At 46.8% G+C, this 25481-nt stretch overlaps 1 protein-coding gene and 1 long non-coding RNA gene across 2 annotated transcripts in view; both read right to left on the bottom strand.

The window, feature by feature from the left end:
- The window catches only part of LOC142589519 (uncharacterized), a 580475-nt gene that overhangs the window by 392156 nt on the left and 162838 nt on the right, over window positions 1-25481 (bottom strand). The window lies entirely within an intron of this gene.
- Window positions 17787-23806, bottom strand: LOC142590729 (uncharacterized). The gene is made up of 2 exons (XM_075703160.1): window positions 23729-23806; window positions 17787-18407 (listed from the first exon to the last, which is right to left on the bottom strand). Exons 1-2 carry the CDS (start codon window positions 23804-23806, stop codon window positions 17787-17789), a joined length of 699 nt encoding a protein of 232 aa, XP_075559275.1.

The raw sequence follows: 25481 nt of genomic DNA on the forward strand, positions 1-25481 counted from the left end.
CCAACTAAGCACACTGAAAAAATCCGGCTTTCACACAGCCGTGCATGCATCATCGAGCCTTCTTTCACAATTTTATTTGTTATTGTCGCATAGCAACGATCACTAATGCAGATGTATAATCAGATTGTTTTCAGTCACACGCTTCGGCCGACGGGTTAATGAAAGAAAACGCATGCGAGCTGCAAATAAATGAACATAAAGTGAATGACAAAACAATGCTGAAGTGATGTTCTTTGTAAGCGCACTTCTCGTAATACGTCTATGAATGTCGTGTGCACTTGAAACTAAAGTACCTTGTATAGCGGCAAACCCAGATCAGCTCGACGCAGAGCTAGTGGTCAAGTTCAACATATTTCACGTCAATACACTACCATGACAATGAATTGAGACCAAAACAAGCGAAGCAATCATGTTGTGCACAATTTAAGCTACCAAAAAATTTAAATTCTTCTAATGAACCAGAAATTAATTTCACAACATTTGCACATTAGATCATATGTTGCAATGCAGGTGTTTGGCAAGGGCATTCCTTACAACAACAGGTGGTTCCCCCCGCTTTGTTGTGCGAACTGGCTGCGTAAGGTCATCGTCTGTCCTCCTTTCTGATTGCATGTGGCGTTGCGAAGATCATTAAGCTGCTCACATATGTTATGCAGCACACAACACGCGCGAATGATGCAGATCACGTAGTCAATATTTCACTCGCGATGAGGCAAGATGCGAAACCGTGCCTTCAGTCGGCCAAATGCACTTTTAATACACGCCTGGCACTCGACAGCCGGTAGTTGAAAACCTGGGTAGGTGACTCGCCCGGGCTAGGTTGCGCATATGGTTTCATTATCAAGGCCTGCAAACGGAAGGCCTGGTCAGCAAGCAACACAGGACTGACGCAAACACCCTGTAGTACTTTTGGTTTGCTTGTGAACAGGCTCCCTGCCAACCCTTTGGGAAGACAATCGGTGGAAGACACTTGCATCGTGATTTATTCCAGGTGATCCTACATTAGTATTGATAAATTTATATGTGTGGTCGACAATAACCAACAATATAACGCTTTACCACCCTTTGTAATTAATATAATGAGTAGCACGATCCTTTGGGGGGGACACTTCAATGTGACATCCGTCCAGGGCGCCCATGCCTTGTGGAAATCCACAGACAGCTGTGAAACTGCTCAAGTGCTCGTCCGCTTCCTTTCTTCTGGGAAATCTTCTGTAACGTGTCTCTAGTCTCCGTACAATAGTGGCGCAGAACTCGCGGAACGACAGATTTACCATAGAACGGCCAACACCAAAGATATTGGCAACACTTCTGTCCTCAGCAGAGGTAGCGAGACGATACAGTCCTATCGCTACACGTTTATCTGATGTAATCGCCTTTCGGATGTTCGTGTACAGCCGTCTCATGGGCTCACAAACACTAAAATTTAATCAAAGGTCGAGCGGTTCATTCTAAATTTCTCTCTGAATCCGCTGTCAGGAAGGTGCGTAAGTGTTGCTTCGTACCACGAACTCTCGCGGGGGTATGCCCAAGCAGAACGATCGCGAGAAGAGAGTGCTGCAGCTATGAAAAAGTTATGGCTCCTGCGCCGAGCGCGTTCGAGGTCAGCGTCCGCTTTTTCTAGTTCAGCAAAGATGGGCAGTAGCTGTACACGCCGCTGATGAACAGATGCGTGAAAAATGACGAATGATGCCCAAAATTTCAAGTCTGCGACTTCAGAGTAAGTGTTGGGTGCAGCCACGAGCAGCCACGAGGGTGGTTGCTCGCTGCGACTGCTTTATTCGATGCGCGTTTCCCTGACCCGTGCGTACGCGGACCGCGCACTTCTCCTTCTGTTCACAAGAGTATAATATCGAAATAGTGAATCCAGGGGTGGAACCTTATAAAGTTTGGAAAGCGAACAGTTGATTTGGCCTCACGTGATTGGTCAGAATTGTGCTTGCGTCAGCGGCTGTCAGAGACAGCGGAGCGGCGCCGTAAATTATGAGCACGTCGCGCATTTGTCAATCACTTTCACAGCGAACCATCATCGGCTAAGAGCGGAACCGGCGATGAGGTAGTTTGAGTTCCGTTGCTGCGGCTTAGCTGTTGGCTTGCGACCATGCCGCGCATGCTCGCCGCACTGCCCGGAAGACCCGCGGGTGTCGAGCGCGCGTGAGTTGGTTGCTTCGGAGCCTGTACGACGTCGCCTGCTTATAGCGTTGCTCTCCCGGTGTCTACAGTGGTCGAAGGTAGCTGGAGGTTTGCATTCGAAAAGATGGCGGAAAATTATTTGCGTCGCCACTGTCGGCTTTCCAAGCAGACCTTTTGCTGGTTGTGCTACGAACTGGAGGAAACTCGGGTGCCAGCGCACCAGCGACCATTTCACGGAGTGGAATTGCGCGCTGCAGTTCTTCGCCACCGGTTTGCCGCTTGCAGAGGTTCGTCGGAAGCGAAATCCTCATTGGAATGGTTCACATCTCTGTTGCCAATGCTGGTCACGAAGTCGCTCTCACAAATAATGTCCCTGACCGGCAGAAGGGCTGGGTAAGCTGTCATGGGACCCCGGCTGCCAAAGCCAAAGACATTTGCATGACGAGATCGCATTCCGAGTGCTATCGCCAGCGTCCATAGCACGCAGATCTCTATCCGGCAACCAGAAGGGTTCAACTCACGCAGCTCCAGCGCTTCCTATGCTCGGCTGATTAGGCTGCATAATCATGACGGGAGAGTGTAGAGCTATCTATGATTTGGCGGCTTTATTTTTTTGTTCTAGTTCGTGAGTGCCGCACTTTCTCAATTTCACAGTGGAGCGCGCGCCATTACCATGGCGTTCTTCTATTTTACTTCAAGCAGGCAATTCAGGATCCCCATTGGGTAATGTTCGACATCATTTTTCATTGTTTCTATCACGCGCCGCACCCAGAGACCGATCCCAGCGGTAAAGGCTACGCGGCGGCGTGCGAATTGCGTTCGAGGGGCTTCAGTCCGAGCCGATGATGAAAAAAAAAGAAAAAAGAAAAGGAAAATTGACATGTAACGTTAGAAATCGTGGCCCTTGAAGCCATTTCATGATTATAATGCACTCGCTACTTTGGAAGTGCTGGCAGAGCATGGCGTGCACCTTAATATCTACTGGTAGCAGAGGACGCGGCGCTTCGCTCCGCCAACTCTTGCAGCTTAACGCTTGCGAAACTACCTGTCGGCTAAGCATGAAAAAGAAAATAACACTAATAAATTACTTCAACAGAACTGATAGCTGGGCGAGTTGGTAAATATTCATGGCGAAATTGGTAGCGCGCACAATAGACGAGGAAGCAGAGAAGGTGAACACACGAGCGATTACTCGATCACAACTGTTTATTTTTGGAAAGAGACAGAACATAAAAGCACCAGCTATCTGCACATGGCATGTGTTAAACGAGTCATCATTTTTTATAAAAGCAATTACAAACATTCAAGCAGTATTTAAGAATACAAATCTTTTGTCAGTGATAGTAACCGATGGTTGACTGATGCATTCTTCAGCACACTTTATTCTATGGAACGCTTCTGTAATTTCACGTGCTAGTTTATTTTTATCTGAAAACAAGATATCAGTGTGAAAAAATAGCGGTTGACAATGACATAGGCAAGAATGGTAGACAAGTGCGAATGATATTCTTTTCCGAGAGAATGTTGATGTTCTTTTAGACGAGTGTTTATGCACCAACCGGTTTGTCCATGTACGTGCTGACGCATGTTAACGAAATGCGGTACACAGCACCAATTCTTAGTTTTGTGAATTTTTGAACTTCTTTATAAGCGCCGCTGCATTTTCTTTTTCTAATATTAAACATTTTTTCAACAGCTTGGCACAGTTTTTGCACCATGTTAGGAGCGCTGAAAACCACTTCAACGCTATGCCGGCTGGCGACGTTCTTTAGCCCATGCGAAAAATAATGGACATTGGGTACAACCGCCAGGCATTTTCTCTCCGTGCTATGCCTGTTCGTTCAATCTATTGTTTGTACACCCTTTGCTATCTTAATTACTTACTCTACCGCTCTGCAAATAATGTGTCCCGGGAATGCCACTGAAGCTGGCCTTGTTACCTGCTTAGCAAAGCTTTCTTTCATTCGGTGGCAACACGATTTTACCAAAACCGCCCTAAGGCACGAGGCTGCTATTCCACTTGTTACAATCTTTGAAGGTCCTGATTTAATGGCATAACGTGTCACATCAATTTACGAGACTTGATTTTGCCTTTTTACCAATATATTCTAATAACTTATGCATTTCTTACTGTGCTGCGTCGTCGACGTTAGCTCTTTTTAATTTGATATCATTGGTTGCGTGAGCCTTTAACATCCGACGTATTTGTGAAGCAGCACAATGTCAATGTACCATGTCTGAGGCGCTAAAAAGAAGGAGTGTAATGAAAACTTACGAATGATTGAATGAATGAATGAATGAATCCCACATTGAGAAGTCTGTTGCGTCGACCTATGTTGTAGTGTTAAAGAGTAATTGGGGCAGGAGGAAGAAGATAGGAAAGGAGGAAGTTGCTTATGTGATGTAGCGAAAGAAGCTAAACATTACGATATGTAAATAACGTTTGTGTAACGAATCATTACTGAATAAAGTAAAATAAAAAAATAGTTTTAACTATGAATTCTGCCTGATTAAGGCCAAGGCAAACGAACGCAGTCACGAGTAAGTTCTTGAAAAACGAACGGTTCATATTATAATGCAAATTTGTTATCCTAGAGTTGCTGCGCTAATTATTTTAAAGCTTTCACTCACGAGGAAAGACCAATGGGTAATTGATGCGCGAGGGTTCCTTGCCTGGTAAAAAAATTTACATTTTATTTATTGTTCATGCTGAAAAACAATAAGAGTTCAAAAATGTAGAAATAAAGTTTACAAAGGCGATGATTCAGTTTTTCTGAAAACGACATGGAATCGGAGAACAACTTCTCCCGCTGCCTTCTTTATTTATTCAGCAGCGCTTTTAATCAACCGAATCGGAAACCAGCTGGGGGCCTTAATTACAAGGCAAAGCGCTTGGCGAAGAGAGAGAGGAACCAAGGAGGGGAAAGGCAGGGATGTCAACCATACGCTGAGTCAAACGGTAATTAGAGCTAAGAAAACAGGCAGAGATGAAACACATGATCACACAGTAGGACCAAAATCAATTACTTAAGCAGCCGTTCTTCAAAAAGTGCGGTAGGCCACAAATAATTTTCTGTGCCATCAACGGATGGGGCCAGAGTGCAATAATTTTCGTTTCAGAAATGTTGTAGAGTGCGACCGGCTTAGAGTTGGTATTTAAAGAGATCAAATTGAGGGTAAATTCACAACACGTGTTAGATTAGTTTCTTTAGTCCTAGAAGTATCCCACCATTGGTGTGTCCGTCACTATAAGACGGGAGCATTATGCGTTTGTAAATGCCACACCCTGCTATAAGTGATAGACCAAGGTTGAGTCGCCGCGGGAGAGGCATAGTTGGGACTTGCCGCTGTAACAAAGGGCTAACGTATACGTAGGCGCTAATTATAGATACGCTTGGAAAACACCAGAAAGCTCGAATCTTCCTACGAGCAAGCAAAGAGAGTTCTCTTGCAGTGTTCATCCTCACCAGTGCAAGTGCAAGTCTGGCTGCTGACGCTATAAGACGTGGAAGATATGTCCGAGAGAGAGAGAAACGCAAGACAGGAAAGGCAGGGAGGTTAACCAGACGCGTCTGATTTGCCACCCTGCACTGGGGGACGTGGACATAGTGATGAAAAGATAGGGGAGAAAGATAACACAGTATCACGCCTTTAAATGTGGCTTTCAGCGAAATCGTTACCGAAATTACCACATTCGACCCGCAAACGCACTGTAAAATGATGTCGTGCCCGTCGTCCATTACCTGACTGAAAATCAATCTTAATTTAGATATCTACTTGTGTATATTGTGACGTAAAGCATATTTGACGTTGTGAAGAGCTGCTTCTGAGTCACGAAACACAACCGGTTTCTCTGCTGTTTAGCCACTGACATAGTTCCCAGTGACACGAAGAGCTACAATATCTGCCGTCGTGGATGTCGTTATGTGTGACACCTTGAATTTTATTGTGACCCGTTTTGTTGTTTAATTAGAGCAGCGGCTGCTGAGCTGGCATGCGAAGTCGACGCATCGGTATAATTACGGATGCGGCCTCCGTATATTTAGCGCAATGTTAGCAGTGTCAGCTGCTTTAACTGACGGATGATTCGCGTTCTTAGTTATTCCTGGAATTTCCAGCTACGGTCAAGGTTGTTGAAGGCACCAAAGGGTAAATAAGATTTCAGCAGAAGTGCATAAGTTGATGGCATGCTCTCGTGCTTAGCGGTGATCAGGCGTGACAATGCATCTTGGGGTCTTTGTGCCAGCAGGGAAACCAAGTTGATGGTCGGGGATCCTTGAAAGATAGTGAATGTGTATCCTTCGGCTGCTACGGGAGTTGGAGGCAGATGGTCTCTGGCGATGGCGATCGTTGCTGATGGAAGCCCTTCGAGATAAACCATAGCGTGATCAGGGCTTGACCCTGTATGCTCTCCGGAGTGCGAATATTGCTCTGGCATGTATTTGGCAAGACTAGCCGACCGTAACGAATAGGCAACCGGAACCGTGCTTTCTACAGCTGCAACATGGATTGCACAGGTGTACCCCACGTTAAGGTGGCTAGAATTGGGAGGCGTGATGAGCGTTTCCCTTGACCGCAGGTATCGCCTTATGCGAATCCCTTTCCTACAGGGTGAGGTAGGGCACAGCGTTCGGGGGCGCTGCGGCGTGGCCGAGAAGGCATGTGTGCCGCAATTGGTTCGCAGTTTTCTTGGAGTTCACGTGGTTGTGCAAGTTCTCTTGTGTTAGCGTGCCTCGTGAAGAATGCCATCAACAAAAGCGAAAGAAAAACTCAGCGACAGTGTTTTTCACCAGTATGCCATTCAGGCTACCAATCGTGCGCGGAAAAAGTCACTTTTTCGTGCTCCAGCAAGCGAAGAGAAATTAGCAGCTTGGGAACGGGCTATCCCAAGGGCGCCAACATGATTTTGCAGGAGAATTTAGCTGTCTGTGAAAGACACTTTGAAGCAATTCAAGCAATTTCATCGTATTTAAGCGCGCCTATGCCTTAACTACTGACAATGCAATTAAAGTGTGTCACGTGCATCGGGAATAGCAGCTTATATATGACGCGCTTTTAGAAACTCGGCAAATAATTTTATATCAAAGCATTTGTCTTGCGTGTCACATTTTATTTTCAAATTTGTTCTTGAGGTTCACCGTGCGAGAATTCGTGCAGAAATTCGTGCACATTGTCAAAGAAAAGGAAGTCAGAATACAACGCGATATTCCTACTTTAAGAGATGATGCGGTGCCTACTATATTTCCAAAGCAGTCTAAATGCATCTGTAAGAGTTTGCCGAAGGAAGGAAGACGGCTAACTGCTGTTTCAGCCGGAGACCCAAGCGCATCAGAGGATTGCCAGTATGACTTGATGATAACAAACATGGCGGATCTTGAAACTACCGGTGACGTCCGTCCCTGCCAAGCACTCTATCTATAACCATCTGCGTATAGGTCATAACAAACATTACAGAACCAAAATGCAATGTCATACTATACTGCGCAGCTTGTCAGAGGTCCAGATACCGCCTGTTTCTTTTCACAAATTGTTGTGTTTGAGATAGATGGGGGAGCCACCTCAATAAAATTGTAGCATTTTCCTGGCTGGCCTAATTTAAAGTCCCCCCCCCCCCCCCCCCAGCATAATATTCCGCCAGAAAAAGAAGAGCAGGATCTTCTCACGCAGAGTTACAACGATTCGTTTCCTTTTAAAGGGGCTAAACCACGAAGAAAGACTGGATCCTTGTGCAGTTTAAAGCAACACCAACCAGTGACTCAATCATAATTAAATTGCTGAAAATAATGTTACGCGTGGAAGCCACGAAACTAAGTGCTGTCTGAATTTCTATACAACTTTGAGCATAATTTCCGGGATTGCATGATCTAACTAAGGTTCAATGCAAAGGTGACATTGTGCAAGGTATATACGGACATGGGCATTCGCACTATTAAGATAAAAGCCGCAGTAAGAGTCATTACAACGTTTCATTGGTTAGTGCAATCTTGGAGCAATGAAACAATAAAATATTGGCAAATGAGCGGTGTTATGGTGGAGAGGCCGTGAAGGTGCCCCCCCCCCCTTCCTACAGAACTACCTCTGTATAGATTATTCTCTGCAAATAAGTCGATAAACCCAGTAAAGATGAGATCATTGCGCCTTCACAAAACTTATAATAGTAATGTTATACTTTCAGAACACGCTATTGAAGAATTATTGCGCTATATCTTGGCTATCGTGGCCTGCTAACTTGCGCAAGGTTAGCGCTGGTACCGCGATCTATAGTTGTTGAACGTGAGAGAGGTATATCGTCAAACGGCAACATCGTTGGTTAGCGTTGACATTCATAAGAACGCTTGCTCCAGCGAAAAAAAAGCAACGACCGACGCGAGTGCAATGCCACAGAGCAAGCAGATTCCACGAGCACATAGGATGGACGGATGGATGAATGGATGCTAGGAGCGTAGCGTCCCCTTTGGAACGGGGGCGGTGAGTTGAGCTACTATGCTTTTGTTACTATAGTTCCCAATGTCCTAGCTACCTTAAAAAAATACGGCAAGAATTCCCATCAACAAACTTTCTGAGCCCCTATAGGGAACTTTGTTCTTGTATGCTTCCGTTGTTTGTCGTTTCCCTACCTTACTTCCACCAATCTTCCCATCGCCTCTTACTAATTCCTGTTGCAGCCATGTTTACTTTCCCCCTGCCCTCGCTGAACCCAAGGGCTTCAAGGAGGCCAAATGGCCTAAATCCACTGCTGGGCAGATATCTTCACATTTTAATAAAACATGCTTTGTCGTTTCCGTAGCTTTACCGCAGCAAGCACATGCCTCTTTGTTGTTATTGTATCTCGCCTTATAAGCACGTTTTCCAGGGCATCATGATCTCGCTTCGAAAAGTAATGAGCTTCCCTTTGATTTACCATAAATTGTTTCTTTCGTGATTTATTTATTTGATCTTGAGTAATTACTCAAAGCAGGTTTCTTTTCCATTTTTCTTGACGCTCTTTGTTGCCATGTTGCTCACCCTACCGGTCGCATACCTGCTTGTGAGCTTCGTAGTTCTTTTTCTCAACTGTGAATCAATGTTTTTCCTGCAAAAATATCTGAACACTCTCCAATTTGTCCATATTCCTCAGTCGTCCTTCGTAATTAATTTCACTCTGAGCTTCCCCCACTTCAAAACTTGTCCCGCACATACCGGTGGATGGATGGATGTGTGATTGAGGCTCAGCCTTTGTATCGGGCGGCGGCGGCGCGCGCCACCTAGCCTTGAATGGTACTATATCCATGCATACCTATGTATTTACTCCTTTACTTTTGCGTTGACATTATCCACCAATCAGATAGCCTCCGTTTAGTTATTTCTACCCGTTCAAAGTCTATTTTACTTTCACTGTCTTTAAAACCCAAAGCTTTGAATAGTTACCCGTTACATTCAACTGCAGGGTGAAGTTGTTTACAAGCAAGTATCAGGTGTTCAGCCGTTTCCTCCCCTTCTCCACACGCCCCGCACAACAAATCTATGTCCTGGTATCTGGCTCGGTACGTTTTAGTCCGCAGTACACCTGTCCTGGCCTCAAACAGCAATGAGCTTCCCTTAGAAGTATCGTAAATATTTTCTTTGGCTATTTTTTGCTTCCTGTATGTCTCTAATGCTGATTCGGTTTGCATCTCTGTTTTCCACATACCAATCTCTGTCTTCTTAACCTTTTTCTTGAGGGATGATTCCTTACCTGTCCCCGCACTGCTGCCCAATTATTTGCTTGAATATTGTCTAGTTCGCTTCCTCCACGTTGTGTCAACATTCCTCGTGTATAAGTAACTGAAAACCTTCCTAGCCCACCGCATTTCCTCCATTTTTCTCAATCACTCCTCAAATGCTACCTTGCTACTAACCTCTCTGCCCTCGAAAGAAGACCATCCGAGATCCCCCTGCACCCCGAGATTTGGTGTCTTGCCATGTGCTCCCAGAGCGAGCCTACCCACACCACGTTGCCGAGTTACCAACTGTTGCCGGGTCTCTGATTTCATACATAGAACTGCATTGGCAAAAGTCAGGCCTTGAACCATTACCCCCTTCCATATCCCTCGTACTACCTCGTACGTATTTTAGTTCCACATTACCCTACTCTTCATAATCGCTGCACTTCTGCTACCTTTAGTAGTTACATATTTTTCGTACTCTGTCAGATACTAATGCCATTATTTATCCACACCCCAAGATACATGTACTTATCGACTATCTCCAGCGTGGCCTCCTGTATCTTATGCTCGCCGCAAATGTTATCATTAAAAATCACGACTGCTGATTTTTCTTTGCTTAACTTCAAGCCTGATCTGTCTCCTTCTGTACCACATATGTCCTTCAATCCCTGCAGATCTTCTGTATTGTCAGCTATTAATATAATATCATCCGCGTACATCAGTTCTTCGTTAACAAGCGTTACCGAAGAACTGATGTACGCGGATGATATTATATTAATAGCTGACAATACAGAAGATCTGCAGCGATTGATGGACATATGTGGTACAGAAGGCTCGAACGCTTGTTAACGAAGCTTTCCCTCAAGTCTAAATATTTTAAGGCAGTTTCTCGTGTGCGTATCATAGCCACGCACGCTTATATCGCCTTCCGTTTCTCTACCACAAGTGCGCTTTAAGACCACGGCGCTGCATTTTTTGCTTTCCTTTAATTCCTTCTTCTCTACCCTTAAACTGGTTCTCTTAACTATACTACACGCAGAGACAAAGCAACAACGCGCGCATTAGATCCCATAGATGAGATGAATATTTACAATTATTATAAGAGTTATAATTATATTCGAATGCTGATTGCTGTGCTAACGTTTGTTAACGAAGCTTTCCCTCAAGTCTAAATATTTTAAGGCCTTCCGGGCCTTAAATAGTATAGCCTTCCGGGCCGTTTCCTTTTTTTTCTTTTTTTTTCGTAAGTAGTTCTATTAGGGTTATTATAATTACACGGAGGTATTTCGCCCTCGTCAGCCGCAGTCCTTGAGATAGCTATTCTGGCGGCTAGCTTCCCACGCTATGCGTGCCGCCCTCGCACCTGTTTAAGCTTTTCCTAGACGCTAGAGTTATACTATGTCCGCGCAACCTTGAGCGATCGGAAAGCGCGTTTTCCCCGCTTGGCCGGCGGAGAGGGGAGGCTTTGTTCCGGCCGCAGAGCTCTCCACGTCTCAGTAAGGTGCCTGGTGGTGGTCTCACGCGGACTATGCCCTCTCGGTCAGCGCATATTTCCCCTCTCATCTTTTAAGAGGTTCAGTACTTACAAGCATTTGTCTCGCAAACCATATTTCTTTCAAGGGAATTTTCCTCGTCTCAATAATTTCTCTCGTCGTATTCGAGTGCTGATTGCCGTGTTATTGTTTGTTAACGAAGCTTTCCCCTCAAGTCTAAATTTTAAGGCAGTTTTCCTAGTCTCTAAAGCCGCTCGAGTTCGCTCTTCTCCTCGGGCGCCCATTTTTTCCAAGAAAGTATGCCTTCCAACCACTCGGAATTATCGCGGAGCAACTATCGCGGACAACGTCAGCCCCTTTCCATGTAAGTATGAAGCTCGGAGCAGGAGCTATGGCGCTTGAAAGTAACCTGGGGCTTGACGAACCAACCGACTGAGCTATCTTTACGGGCAACATCCAAGGGTGACGAGTTCAAATCACCTCCTATGTTCCTTTTTTTTCTCCCCCTTTTTTTCTTTTTTTTCTTTCTTTTTAATGTCTTTTCCTTTATTTTATCACTGTACAGGAACCCTCCTAAAAAAAAATAGAAACTATATATATCCTCAATTATGTATGGCCACACATGTGCAGGTCATAAATACCAGGTTCTCTAGCCGAGTGCCATCCGCGTGCGGTATAACCGAGCTCAGATTGGTCCACCTTGACTGATCAAATAGGGCACCACTGTAGGTTAAATAAGGCGTACAACTCGTGCGGCACCCGCCGTGGTTGCTCAGTGACTATGGTGTTAGACTGCTGAGCACAAGGTCGCGGGATCGGATCCCGGCCACGGCGGCCGCATTTCGATGGGGGCGAAATGCGAAAACACCCGTGTACTTAGAATTAGGTGCACGTTAAAGAACTCCAGGTGGTCGAAATTTCCGGAGTCCTCCACTACAGCGTGCCTCATAATCAGAAAGTGGTTTTGTCACGTAAAACCTCATAATTTAAATCTTTTAATTTAACTCCTGCGGGGACGGTAGAGTATCCGTCTCCCGTGCAAGAGGACCGTGGTTCAAATCCCGGTGCCGCGCAATTCTCCACCGGAAAATACAAAATACAAAAAAAACCGTGTGTTGAGAAAATTGCACGAACAGGCCTGGAGTGCGGCCTGACCCCGGTGACCAGAACCGGTAACGCACTCTCTCACCAGAGCAGGATTGGCCACCCTGGTGCAGTACTTGGCCACAACCTCCTATATGAATACAACAATCGAACCCCGGCCCTCAGTCCCCAGCAGCCGCGAAGCAACTGACCACGGCGGCAGTCAGATCTGTGACGCTGCAGAGGGTGCTAAGAATACCAGGCTCCGGACAGGCCGCCATTGGAATCTGAACCTGGCAACGTTTAACGTTAGAACGTTATCTAGTGAGGCGAGTCTAGCAGTGTTATTGGAGGAATTAGAGGGTAGTAAATGGGATATAATAGGGCTCAGTGAGGTTAGGAGGACAAAAGAAGCATATACAGTGCTAAAAAGCGGGCACGTACTGTGCTACCGGGGCTTAGCGGAGAGACGAGAACTAGGAGGCGGATTCCTGATTAATAAGGAAATAGCTGGTAACATACAGGAATTCTATAGCATTAACGAGAGGGTGGCAGGTCTTGTTGTGAAACTTAATAAGAGGTTCAAAATGAAGGTTGTACAGGTCTACGCCCCTACCTCCAGTCATGATGACCAGGAAATCGAAAGCTTCTATGAAGACGTTGAATCGGCGATGGGTAGAGTGAAAACAAAATACACTATACTGATGGGCGACTTCAATGCCAGGGTAGGCAAGAAGCAGGCTGGAGACAAGTCAGTGGGGGAATATGGCATAGGCTCTAAAAATAGCAGAGGTGAGTTATTAGTAGAGTTTGCAGAACAGAATAATATGCGGATAATGAATACCTTTTTCCGCAAGCGGGTTAGTCGAAAGTGGACGTGGAGGAGCCCGAATGGTGAGAGTAGAAATGAAATAGGCTTCATACTCTGCGCGAACCCTGGCATCATACAAGATGTAGACGTGCTCGGCAAGGTACGCTGCAGTGACCATAGGATGGTAAGAACTCGAATTAGCCTAGACTTGAGGAGGGAACGGAAGAAACTGGTACACAAGAAGCCAATCAATGAGTTAGCGGTAAGAGGGAAACTAGAGGAATTCCGGATCAAGCTACAGAACAGGTATTCGGCTTTAACTCAGGAAGAGGGCCTTAGTGTTGAAGCAATGAACGACAATCTCATGGGCCTCATTAAGGAGTGCGCAATAGAAGTCGGTGGTAACGCCGTTAGACAAGAAACCAGTAAGCTATCGCGGGAGACGAAAGATCTGATCAAGAAACGCCAATGTATGAAAGCCTCTAGCCCTACAGCTAGAATAGACCTGGCAGAACTTTCGAAGTTAATCAACAAGCGTAAGACAGCGGACATCAGGAACTATAATATGGATAGAATTGAACAGGCTCTCAGGAACGGAGGAAGCCTAAAAAGAGTGAAGAAGAAACTAGGAATAGGCAAGAATCAGATGTGTGCGTTAAGAGACAAAGCCGGCAATATCGTTACTAATATGGATGAGATAGTTCAAGTGGCTGAGGAGTTCTATAGAGATTTATACAGTACCAGTGGCACCCACGACGATAGTGGAAGAGAGAATAGCCTAGAGGAATTCGAAATCCCACAGGTAACGCCAGAAGAAGTAAAGAAAGCCTTAGGAGCTATGCAAAGGGGGAAGGCAGCTGGGGAGGATCAGGTAACAGCAGATCTGTTGAACGATGGTGGTCAGATTGTTCTAGAGAAACTGGCCACCCTGTATACGCAATGCCTCATAACCTCGAGCGTACCGGAGTCTTGGAAGAACGCTAACATAATCTTAATCCATAAGAAAGGGGACGCCAAAGACTTAAAAAACTATAGACCGATCAGTTTACTGTCCGTTGCCTACAAAGTATTCACTAAGGTAATCGCAAATAGGATCAGGAACGCCTTAGACTTCTGTCAACCAAAGGACCAGGCAGGATTCCGTAAAGGCTACTCAACAATAGACCATATTCACACTATCAATCAAGTGATAGAGAAATGTGCAGAATATAACGAACCCTTATATATAGATTTCATTGATTACGAGAAAGCGTTTGATTCAGTCGAAACCTCTGCATTCATGGAGGCATTACGGAATCAGGGTGTAGATGAGCCATATGTAAAAATACTGGAAGATATCTATAGCGGCTCCACAGCCACCGTAGTCCTCCACAAAGAAAGCAACAAAATCCCAATAAAGAAAGGCGTCAGACAGCGAGATACGATCTCTCCAATGCTATTCACAGCATGTTTATAGGAGGTATTCCGAGACCTGGAGTGGGAAGAATTGGGGATAAAAGTTGATGGAGAATACCTTAGCAACTTGCGATTCGCTGATGATATTGCCTTGCTTAGTAACTCAGGAGACCAATTGCAATGTATGCTCACTGACCTGGAGAGGCAAAGCAGAAGGGTGGGTCTGAAAATTAATCTGCAGAAAACTAAACTAATGTTTAACAGTCTCGGAAGAGAACAGCAGTTTACGATAGGTAGCGAGGCACTGGAAGTGGTAAGGGAATACATCTACTTAGGGCAGGTAGTGACGGCGGATCCGGATCATGAGACGGAAATAATCAGAAGAATAAGAATGGGCTGGAGTGCGTTTGGCAGGCATTCCCAAATCATGAACAGCAGGTTGCCGTTATCCCTGAAGAGAAAAGTATATAATAGCTGTGTCTTACCAGTACTAACATATGGGGCAGAAACCTGGAGGCTTACGAAAAGTGTTCTACTTAAATTGAGGACGACGCAACGAGCTATGGAAAGAAGAATGATAGGTGTAACGTTAAGGGATAAGAAAAGAGCAGATTGGGTGAGGGAACAAACGCGGGTTAATTTCATCTTAGTTGAAATCAAGAAAAAGAAATGGGCATGGGCAGGACATGTAATGAGGAGGGAAGATAACCGATGGTCATTAAGGGTTACGGACTGGATTCCAAGGGAAGGGAAGCGTAGCAGGGGGCGGCAGAAAGTTAGGTGGGCGGCTGAGATTAAGAAGTTTGCAGGGACGGCATGGCCACACTTAGTGCATGACCGGGGTTGTTGGAGAAATATGGGAGAGGCCTTTGCCCTGCAATGGGCGTAACTAGGCTGATGATGATGATGATGATGATGATGACATCAGTTCTGGTAATGACTGTTCAATCAGTTTTCCTTGTTTGAAAAATGATAGGTTGAAGCCGAGTTCGCTTTGCTGTATTTTGGCCTCTAAACCTTGTAGGTACAGCATAAACATCAGAGGTGAGAATGGACACCCCTGCCTAAGCCTCCGCCGAATCATTACAGGCTCCGAAACCTGCTTTTCCTATTGTATAATCACCCGGTTGCATATATAGATATATTTTAAGAAATTGGTTACTCCATCTTGCACTCCTAAAGTTTCCAGAATGACCCACAAGCCCTCTTGAAGCACACTGTCATAGGCTTCCTCGATACCCAAAAAAGCCAGCCATTGGGGCATGTGTTCCTTTTCAGCTATTTCAATGCACTATGTTATTTATAACAGATTGTCTTCTAGCCTCATACGCTTCCGGAACCCATTTTGTAGCTCTCCAAGCACCCCCTCGTTCTCTACCCATGCCTGCAGTCTGTCCTTTATAATCTGCATAACCACCCTGTAAACCGCTGACGTCACTGTTATAGGCAGGTAGTTATTTATGCAGCTTTGTCCCCCTTTTCCTTATATATCATTGTCATCCTACTAGGAGATTCTTGAATATGGGAAGGAAAGGTTGGGGTAAAGTGCGCCGCACTTTACCCCAACCTCTCCTTCCCATATTCAAGAATCTCCTTCTCTTAGCCTCCATTCGTCAGGTACTTTACAATTCATTAGCATATTGCTCACCACCTCCCTTAATGCTTTCTTAGATTTCGGGTCCACTTTCTTTGTTAACATAATTGGAATACCATCCGGACCTGCCGATCTGCTACTTGGTACCCTCTTCTTGGCCCTTTCCCACTCTCTTTGTCCAAGCGAAAGCAGTGGATTGACCGGTCTATCCCTCTCCGACATACTGCATGTACCATTTCCGTTTTCTGTAAATTTTTCCCTCATCATGGTTCCTATCATGGTTCCTCCTCCCCTTCTAACCAAGTGCCTTGAGCTGCTCCTATATACCTTCTCCTATTACCTAGGGAGTTCAGATGTTGCCAGAATTTCCTAGCTGCCTGTTTATCTTTTTTATTGCTTATTTCTGACAGCCAGTGAGACCCTTTTGTCTTGATTTTCTCGATGATCAAATAGGATGCTTCCCTCCTGCATTTTATGTAGTTTAGCCATTTCCTCTCTACTTCTGCTTCAGGTTCTCCCTTATTTTTGGAATACCTATGTTCCCTGGAGGCATCCTGACGTTTCTTTATGGTCTTCTTAACCTCTTCATCCCACCATTTCTTGAGTTTTCGTATCCCTTGCCTTGTTTTCCTGATTCGCGCCTTACCTAGCTCACGCTCAAATAGTCTCATTAACTTTGGGTATGTCCAATCAGTTTCAGTACTCTCTGATATTTCCTCTTCTATTTGTTTGGCCGCTATTTCCACTTGGTCTTCTGAGTAAAAAATCCCATCTGGCATTTCCTCACGCGTCGTTCGTGGTTTAGTTTCCCTCTTAAAACTCAACTTGATACGTTTGTGGTTGCTACCTATACTTCTGGAGCCCTGTTCATCTATAATCATGGCTCCTAAACTATCGTACATCCTATGTGACATTAACGCATAATCTATTGTCGAGTGTCGACCCCCTACTTCCCACGTTATGAGCCCGTCACACTTTTCAGTAGAGTTACAGACAACTAAGCTATGCCTATCCCACATATCCAGCAGCATGCTACCTGTGGAGTCTGTGTGCCGATCCATATCTTCAACATGCGCATTCATGTCTCCTAATACAATTATCTCACATCCTTTTCCTAGCTCATTGAGGTCCGCTGCTATACAGTCCAACATTTTTTCCCTCTTTCACATCTGATCCTGTCCAAAGGTATACAAAGCATAGAAGTATTCTCGCCCCTGCTACTTTTCCTTTTAGCCATAAATGCTCCTTGCATTCCTGTTTGACACTTTGCCAATTTGTATTTTTATGAATGAGTGCTCCAATTCCCCCACCCTTTCTGCTACCCTGCACTCTGTTGCAGTATTCCCATGCATAATCAGGGTTACAGGGTGGTTGTTCCATGTCCCTAAGATGTGTCTCTACAAACCCATAAACAATTAAGTTATCCTGCCTTAGTTGCTCTTCGATTTCCTCCCATTTTAGCCTATTTCTGCCACCTTGCATGCTAATGAACCCTATGTCTGACTTAATTTGGCTCTGGTGCTTATTCCTGTCGCCTCTCATACATTATCGCTGTTTGTTTGTTAGTGGCTGCTGCCTCGAATCGTCCACGCCTATACTGGTTCTTTCAGGGCTCTGTGTCCCCCTAAGAAAGCTGTTGCCTGGCAGCCCATCCTGCCCCCTATCCTTTTGCCAGTGGCACCACTGTAGTGAATGCCATCCTGCACAAAAGGCCGGGAGCCGGCTCCGTACACGTCCCTGTTGACCTCCATCCCGCTGTACCCGAGTCGTCCGCTCAGACTCCTAATGAACCGATTGGCCTCAACCACGCTCATTTCTACCTGGAAAGTCTGGCCCTGGACCTCTGGGATAGTGCATATGGTCACATGCACCCTCCCGGAGGCCTCTCTAAGCTTACTCAGCCCAGTCTCAATGTGCCTCCCAAGGTCCTGGCTTTTCCCCTTAAGCACGTCATTGAGCCCAGCATGCATAATGACGAAGCTGTCGCTCTCCGTGCTGTCCCCTACCACTTCCCGCGCCTTGGTGATTGCTTCCGCCATGCCCTTGCGCACTTGCGCCTCCACCTGTAATCGCCCGTCCGCCTTCACTCTCGCCATCACGCCTTGTTCAGCCCTCCCAACGTTGGAGCTCCCTATCACCAGGACCCTTCTGCGTGCGAACCGTTCGCCTCCAGCCTGTGTCCGCTGCCCCTCTCTTCGCGCCCACTGGCGCCCCTGTGGCTGCAGCGTCGCCTCACTCGGGGCGTGTTGCGCTGCTTAGCTATAACTACGCCGATTCACTGGCGGCGAGCTGACGACGGCTTGCTCTGGCTCCCTGCCTTCCACTTCGCCTGTAGGGTGTACCCGACTTTCTGAGTTTTTGACACCGATTAAAAAATAACGTACAGCGCAAAGGACAAGGACAGCGATAGACGACATACACAGCGCTGACTTCCAACAAGATTTTATTGCGTTGCCACATCGTGTGTATATATACAAGAAGAGGCATGCGCAGAAAATGTACGACAGTCACAGGGGGTGTCCTAACAGCAAGTCATTGAACTAAGAACATGGTCACCTGAAAAAATAAAAATTACGATTACTATCTGTTTAGGAACGCGACTTCACCAGGAGTCAGCGCGATTGAGGGCGCACTAACGCAAATACTGCCAAGTTTTCTGATGAAATCAGCTTCCACAATTTCCCGGGTGAGCTGTGAGCAGTGTCTCGCTAAAACTTGCGTATCTTCAAAGAATGGCACGCAGCCGCAGTCCCGGCAATGGATGCCCAAGTGGCCTTGTACAGTGCTGCGGACGTTGTTACAATGCTCTCTTAGTCGATCGTTTAAGCACCTGCCCGTCTGTCCTACATATTTACTGCCGCAAGACGGGGGAATTTGGTAGACTACATTAGTTGTGCACGTCACAAACCGTTTTCTGTGCCCGACAGAACAACAACTCTGATGCGATTTAGGCGCGTTTACACGCTTACAGAGCCTTGCCAATTTTTCCGGGGCTGAGAAAACGACTGTGATCCCTGCACGCTGCCCAATTTTCTTCAGCCTATGGGATACATCATGCACATATGGCAGCACTGCAAACCTGCGTCTTTCAGCCCGCTGGTTCCCTGCTTGAGCGGGATCATCACGTTTTGTGCGCCTCAGAAGCTGTTCCGCTATGGCTGAAATTAAGGGTATAGGGTAACCAGCCCAAGAAAGACGATCAACCTGAGCGGCAAGACTGTGTTGCATCTGGTGTGGGCACGATTTATTGAGGCTGTTAATGAGACATAACTTTATAATACCTCGTTTAACGAGTTTTGAGTGTGCGGAGATAAAGGGCAAGAGTGGCTTTTTACTTCTCGGTTCGAAGCACCAGCACACATGTTTGTTAGCAAGGCTCAGCCTGAGGTCTAGAAAGCGCAAGGAATCATCGATGGGGACCTCATGCGTAAGTTCATGCGTAAGTTCCCGACATTCTCCGCTGCCCGCGTCTCAAGCGCATCGAGCCGCCTTTCCAGTTCGGCGCTCCTTTCTTTCTCTTCCTCAAGCTCGGCCACGGTCCTTACTAACGGCGCAGCCTGGGCCGCCTCCACCTTGACGAAATTGTCAACTTTCACCTGATGTGCTACCCGCTTCTCCTGCTCCTCCCTCAGGTCTGCCTTAAGGTTTGCGAACTTAGCCGCCCAATTCCCTTCCAATTTTTCGACGGCTTTCCTGACACCCTCGCACGACCTGCACGTGAAGCTAGACCCCTCCGCGTCTGCTAAATTCTGGAGGTTAGTCTCGTGGAGAAAGCATCATCGCAGGCACTCGTCGCACTGCACTTTATCCACGTACCCGCGGCCTTCACGTTCTTCGGTTTCATCGCTAGGCCTACGTCCCTAGGCCCAACGAGCAAGTTCGCCAAATCACTCGAGCAAAACCGAGCTCGACCGCCATCCCAAACAAAAATAAAAAAAAAATGCACTCCCTACCCCATGTAAAAATCCGAAGAGCTATCTAAAAGAATTAAATAAGCCTATCAAATACGTCCTGCCCACCAACTAGGCCTAACGGGGGAGTCGCCACACCTAGCCAAAGCCGGTACGTTTACTACTCTTACCAAGAATTCAAAATTTGCGCCCCTACTACATGGAAAAGAAAACACTTCGAAACACTAGCTAATAAAGATAAAAGAGTACTTAGCTACGAACAAAGTCGCTGAAGCCTCGAGCACAGGAGCGTCTCGCGCAATCCTTTCCGCGTACTCTCCGCGTACCGCGCCACCGATGACAGCGCCACTGCGGTGGGACCGCGCATCCCGGCAAGCTTGGAGCTGCCGGTTTTCACTCCTCCCAATTCTAGCTACCATACCCATGTTTTCCTACATGAATCTACATGAATTTTTAACCCCTGAGCATTAGCCGAAAGCTTCTTCAGGTGGACGCAGTGGGGGCTCGATTAGAGGTTGCGGTCAATGACGACGACAAGAAAGCGGTGCGTCTTAACATGAGACTCAGCTTATACGACACAGATAGAACACCGGACACGACGACATAGGCCTGCATATAAAGGCGACCACCGCGAGTTTTCAGTAGACAATGAGGCCTTGTACTCGGTTATAGGGCACCCTTATGGCCGATGCTTAGTGAAGCCTTGCCCGCTCCTTAGGTCCAGTCACTGCACGGCACTGGCGCATACGGATAGATGAACTGCCTGTGGTAAGCATTCAGCAAGACCGAAGAGGCTGAGGCTGAACAATATGAGGCTCAACACTCCACCCTTCCCGCGAGTGTAATGTGCCGAATTGGGTCATCCCCAGTTGGCAGGAAAAATGCCTATTAGTTACTGTCACGCATAAGTTAACGCCTGGTACGTACGCTTGCTTGAGCGGGCGGAAGGAACAAATGAACACAAGGTGCAGCACACACAACATTCATTCATTTGGACTTTTAACTACAGGAACACACGGTAATTTTCGACACTTCTTGCACACAGAATGCGTCCTCCCTTGCTAAGCTTCACGCACGCACACCCGCGTTTACTAACGTCCGTGCGGCGATCATCTATACGCTATAGTAGGGGCGCTTACAGTACCGGTTCTGTTCGACGCGGATATCGGCGCCCCCCCGGTCTGTGGTCCGTCGTTATAATCTGGTCGTCTTCAGTCTTTGCTGGTGTCCGGCGTCACTGATGCCCCGGCCGACGTGACGAAGGCACGGTTGCTGAGGAGCTGTCGCGCTCCGGCAGAGCGGGGCTCGTGCCGGCTGGCGCTCCCGGTGCGTGCCGGCCCAGCTTAGTTCTCTAGACGGGACGGTGACTGGCTGTAGCCAGCCTCCGCGCGTCTACGTTCAGCGGCGTAAACGCTGACGTGTCCTGGCAGGTAGGTCCGGGCCAGCGGTAGTTCCGGGGACGTCGGTCATCTGCTCGCAGAGACTGGTACTCGGGCGGGACGTCGATGCGTCGCCTAGGAACTGGGGCAGGACCCAGAGAGGCGATCTCCGGCCGTCTTCTTCTGGAACGCTGCGCCCGGCCACCACGTCGTTCCCTGCGCGCGCCTCTTCTCCAAGATCGCGGCTCCACGCGCTCGCTTCACTCCTTGTTCCTCGTCTTCCTTCTTTGTTGGCGCTTGTCACTTCTGACAATGGCCCCCCTGTTTTCCGAGTTTTCGCTCCACGAAAACTTCACTCATCCTTTGTCACCTCTTGGGTTTACACGGACACTGCACCTCACTTTACCACACTACATATAACTTCACTTCGCCGCTTCTTCGTTCACGCATCACGGCACTTCACTGCACTACAGCACATAGAACTTCACCGTTTCTTCCTTCACAACTCACTGCACTCCACCGCACTTCACTTCACGCACACGCACATCACGTAAGTTTCTGCCGAGTCTTAACAACACGTCAATGTCAACGGTGCCACCATTCACACAGCACTGCTCTACTTTGGTAGCGGCACCTTTTGGCATCCTAAAAGATCACTCTACTCATAAAATCCGCACTCACGTTGTCTCGCCCTTTAATATACTGCACCGAGATGTCATACTCTTGTAACACTAGGCTCCAGCGCATGACTTTGGCGTTGTTGTGCTTTACCCGGGTTAGATACTCTAGTGGCTGATGATCAGTTTGCACAACGAACTGAGTCCCATATAGATAAATATGAAATCGTTTGACAGTCCACACTAAAGCGTAACATTCCTTTTCTACTGTAGCGTAGTTTCTTTCCCGGTCATTCAACTTTCGGCTTGCATAAAGGACATGGTGAAATACACCATCAGCCTCCTGCAACAGCACAGCCCCTACACACCTTTCCGATGCATCTGTTCGCAGAACGAACTTTTTCTTGAGATCCGGTGCCCTCAGAACCGGAGGTTCCGCCATACATTTCTTTAATCGTTCAAATGCGTGTTGATGACATTCTGACCAGGGTAATATATTCGGAGCATTCTTTTTCGTGAGATCGGTAAGGGTACTCACTATCTCCGCGTACTGAGGGATAAACTCTCTATAGTAGCCTGTAAGGCCTAAGAAGGATTTCAGCTGTTTCTTATTCACTGGTTTAGGAGCACTCTGGATCTTCTCTAAGGTGTCTGTATGGGTCGCGACGTGGCCCATGCCCAACGTGTGACCAAGGAATGTAATTGCATGGAACCCAATTTGACATTTGTTTGGTTTAACTGTGATCGCTGCCACGCGAAGCCTATCGAACACTTCCTGCAACGTTTCCAAGTGTTCCTTCCAAGTATCTGTCGCTACTAAGATGTCATCTATATCGTGTTCCACATTGTGCAGTCCCTGAAGTACTATTCGCATAAGTTTAGTAAACGTCTGTGCAGCAGTCTTGAGTCCAAATGGCATAAACCTGAATTGAAATAACCCCCGCGCACATGAGAAGGCTGTTTTTTCTTTCGATTCCTCGTCAAGGGGTATCTGCCAATACCCTTTAGTTAGGTCCAGCTTAGAAAAAAAAATCTTTTTCTTGGCAACCTTCGCAAAGACCGCATCCACTCGTGGTATTGGTTCTGAATCATCCACCAACACCTTATTTAGGCGCCGAAAATCGACACAGACTCTGTTAGACACGTCGGGCTTCTTTACCACCACCAGAGGCGAATTGTACGCAGAGGTGGAACGCTCGATCACTCCCAATTCTAACATCTGCCCAATTTCGTTATGTATGTCCTCTTGCACCGCTAATGGGAGAGGATACTGTTTTACGTCGACTGGCTTGTCAGTTGTTAATCGAATGCTGCACTTGAGCACTGTAGTCTTGCCCGGGAGATCCGAGAATATCTCATCGAACTCTTTTAGCACTGTCTGCACTTCTTCTCTTTCCACCTCGTTTAAGGTAGGGTTTATCACCACCTTCTCTCGACCCATTGTTTTCTTGCTGCTGTACGTTGGGATTTCTGCTTCGTATGGAGTTTCAGCGTCCGATTCTGTGATGACCATTCCTGCAACTTCCTCCACATTTTCTGGTTGTCTCAACTCGTATCTTTTCAGCATGTTGACGTAAAATACTTTTCTTCTTTCTCCGATTTCTAATTCGTAGTCTACGTCGCTTACCCTCTTGCTCACATTGAATGGTCCTTTCCAACTCATGGTGAGCTTGTTGGTGTCATTCGGAAGTAGCACCAGTGCCATGTCCCCAACCTGAAGAACTCGTTTCCGGCTTTTCTTATCATAATATTTCTTGTAAGGTGCCTGGGCTTCGGTAAGACTCTCTCGGGCGATGCGACAGGTTTCTTCTAGCTTATCTCTCAATTCCAATAGATAGACATACGAGGACTTTTGCTCTTCTTTCAATTTCGTGTTCGACATTTCCCGCAAAACCATTAATGGTCCCCTCACCGCTCTGCCATAGATTAGCTCGAATGGCGAAAATCCAGTGCTTGCCTGCGGCACTTCTCTATATGCAAACAAGAGTGCAGGTAGATAGCGATCCCATTCCTTGGGTTTCTCTTGGCACACCTTGCGTAACATGCTCTTCAGCGTGCCATTGAACTTTTCTACCAGCCCGTTACACATGGGGTGATATGGCGTCGTCAAGAGGTGTCGTAGAGACAACAGTCTGCAAGTCTCTGGCATCAATTCTGATGTGAAATAGGTTCCTCTATACGTCAGTATTTCCTTCGGGACTCCATACCTAGTAAACATTTCTACCAAAGCCTCAGCAATTGTTACCGTGTCCACCCTTTTTAATGGGACAGCGTCAGGATATCTAGTGGAAACATCCACCATCGTGAGGATATACTTGTTTCCTTTATTTGATGCTGGGTTAATAGGGCCTACAATGTCCACTGCGACCCTCTGGAAAGGTTGCTCAATAATAGGCATAGTCCCTAGAGGTACCTTTGATACCAATCCTTTTGGTGTGGTTCTCTGGCACATGTCGCAAGATCGCAGAAACCGTTTAATGTCACTTTGCATACACGGCCAAAAGAATTCTTCTGATACTCGGCTGGTCGTCTTTCTTACTCCTTGATGCCCAGCCATTATAGTGTCGTGCGCCAACTCGAGGACTGCTCTTCGTAAACTCACTGGCACTACTAGCTGTCGTGTTTCTCTTCCATCATGGGTTCTGGCTATTCGGTACAGTAATTCTCCCACCTTCTCAAAGTTATGTACGACCCGGCTCATCTTATTCTGAATCCATTTCCCTAGCATTTCAAAATAACGTCGCAGAGTACTGTCCGCTTCTTGCCTTTCTTTCATTTCCGTCGCGGTTCTATCGATGGCGGTGCCTGAAGTATTCTTTATACGGACATCTTTCCTATCCTGGTACCTTGTGCTTTTCTCTACTGACAATACGCTAGCTTCTTCGTTATACGGATCCGAACTTCTTTCGTTGTCTCTGCCACCGGCTTCGGTGGATTCATGCTCCGTCCTACTTGCAATTTGGATATTGGGAAAACTCCAGAGGGGATCTAGATCATCCACTCTTCTGACTCCTGGCACATTCCCAAGAATGACGTCGTAAAGTCGTTCTTTGACGCATCGGGCTTCAATCCAACCACAATAATAAGGCGTCAAAAGCAACACACGAGCCATAGGCATTCGCCGTACTGTACCATCCGCCAATCGAACTGACGTTTCTGTACCCGTGATATCTCTGTCCGACACCATGGTTTGCCTTACCAGAACAATGTTGGACCAAGTGTCTCTGAGTATAGACACTTTCCGTCCCTGCAGCATTCCCACTACTACTGGCATCGAGGTTTCCGGGTCTTCTAACCTCGGAGCCGTCGTGACAGCGCTTCTCTTGTCGCTGGTCTCCTTCTGTTCCATTTGCGTTCTGTCAACACTAATGGGATTTTCG

This window comes from Dermacentor variabilis, chromosome 8 (genome assembly GCF_050947875.1).
Source record: "Dermacentor variabilis isolate Ectoservices chromosome 8, ASM5094787v1, whole genome shotgun sequence".
Taxonomy (NCBI): domain Eukaryota; kingdom Metazoa; phylum Arthropoda; class Arachnida; order Ixodida; family Ixodidae; genus Dermacentor; species Dermacentor variabilis.

Bases quoted from the DNA above. Each gene is read 5' to 3' on its own strand.
- LOC142590729 (XM_075703160.1), bottom strand. From the start codon at position 23,806: ATGGCACTGGTGCTACTTCCGAATGACACCAACAAGCTCACCATGAGT. The intron at 18,408-23,728 runs GTAAGCGACGTA...CTGCAGCCACAG, and splicing joins CATTCAATGTGAGCAAGAGG to GGGCGCCAGTGGGCGCGAAG.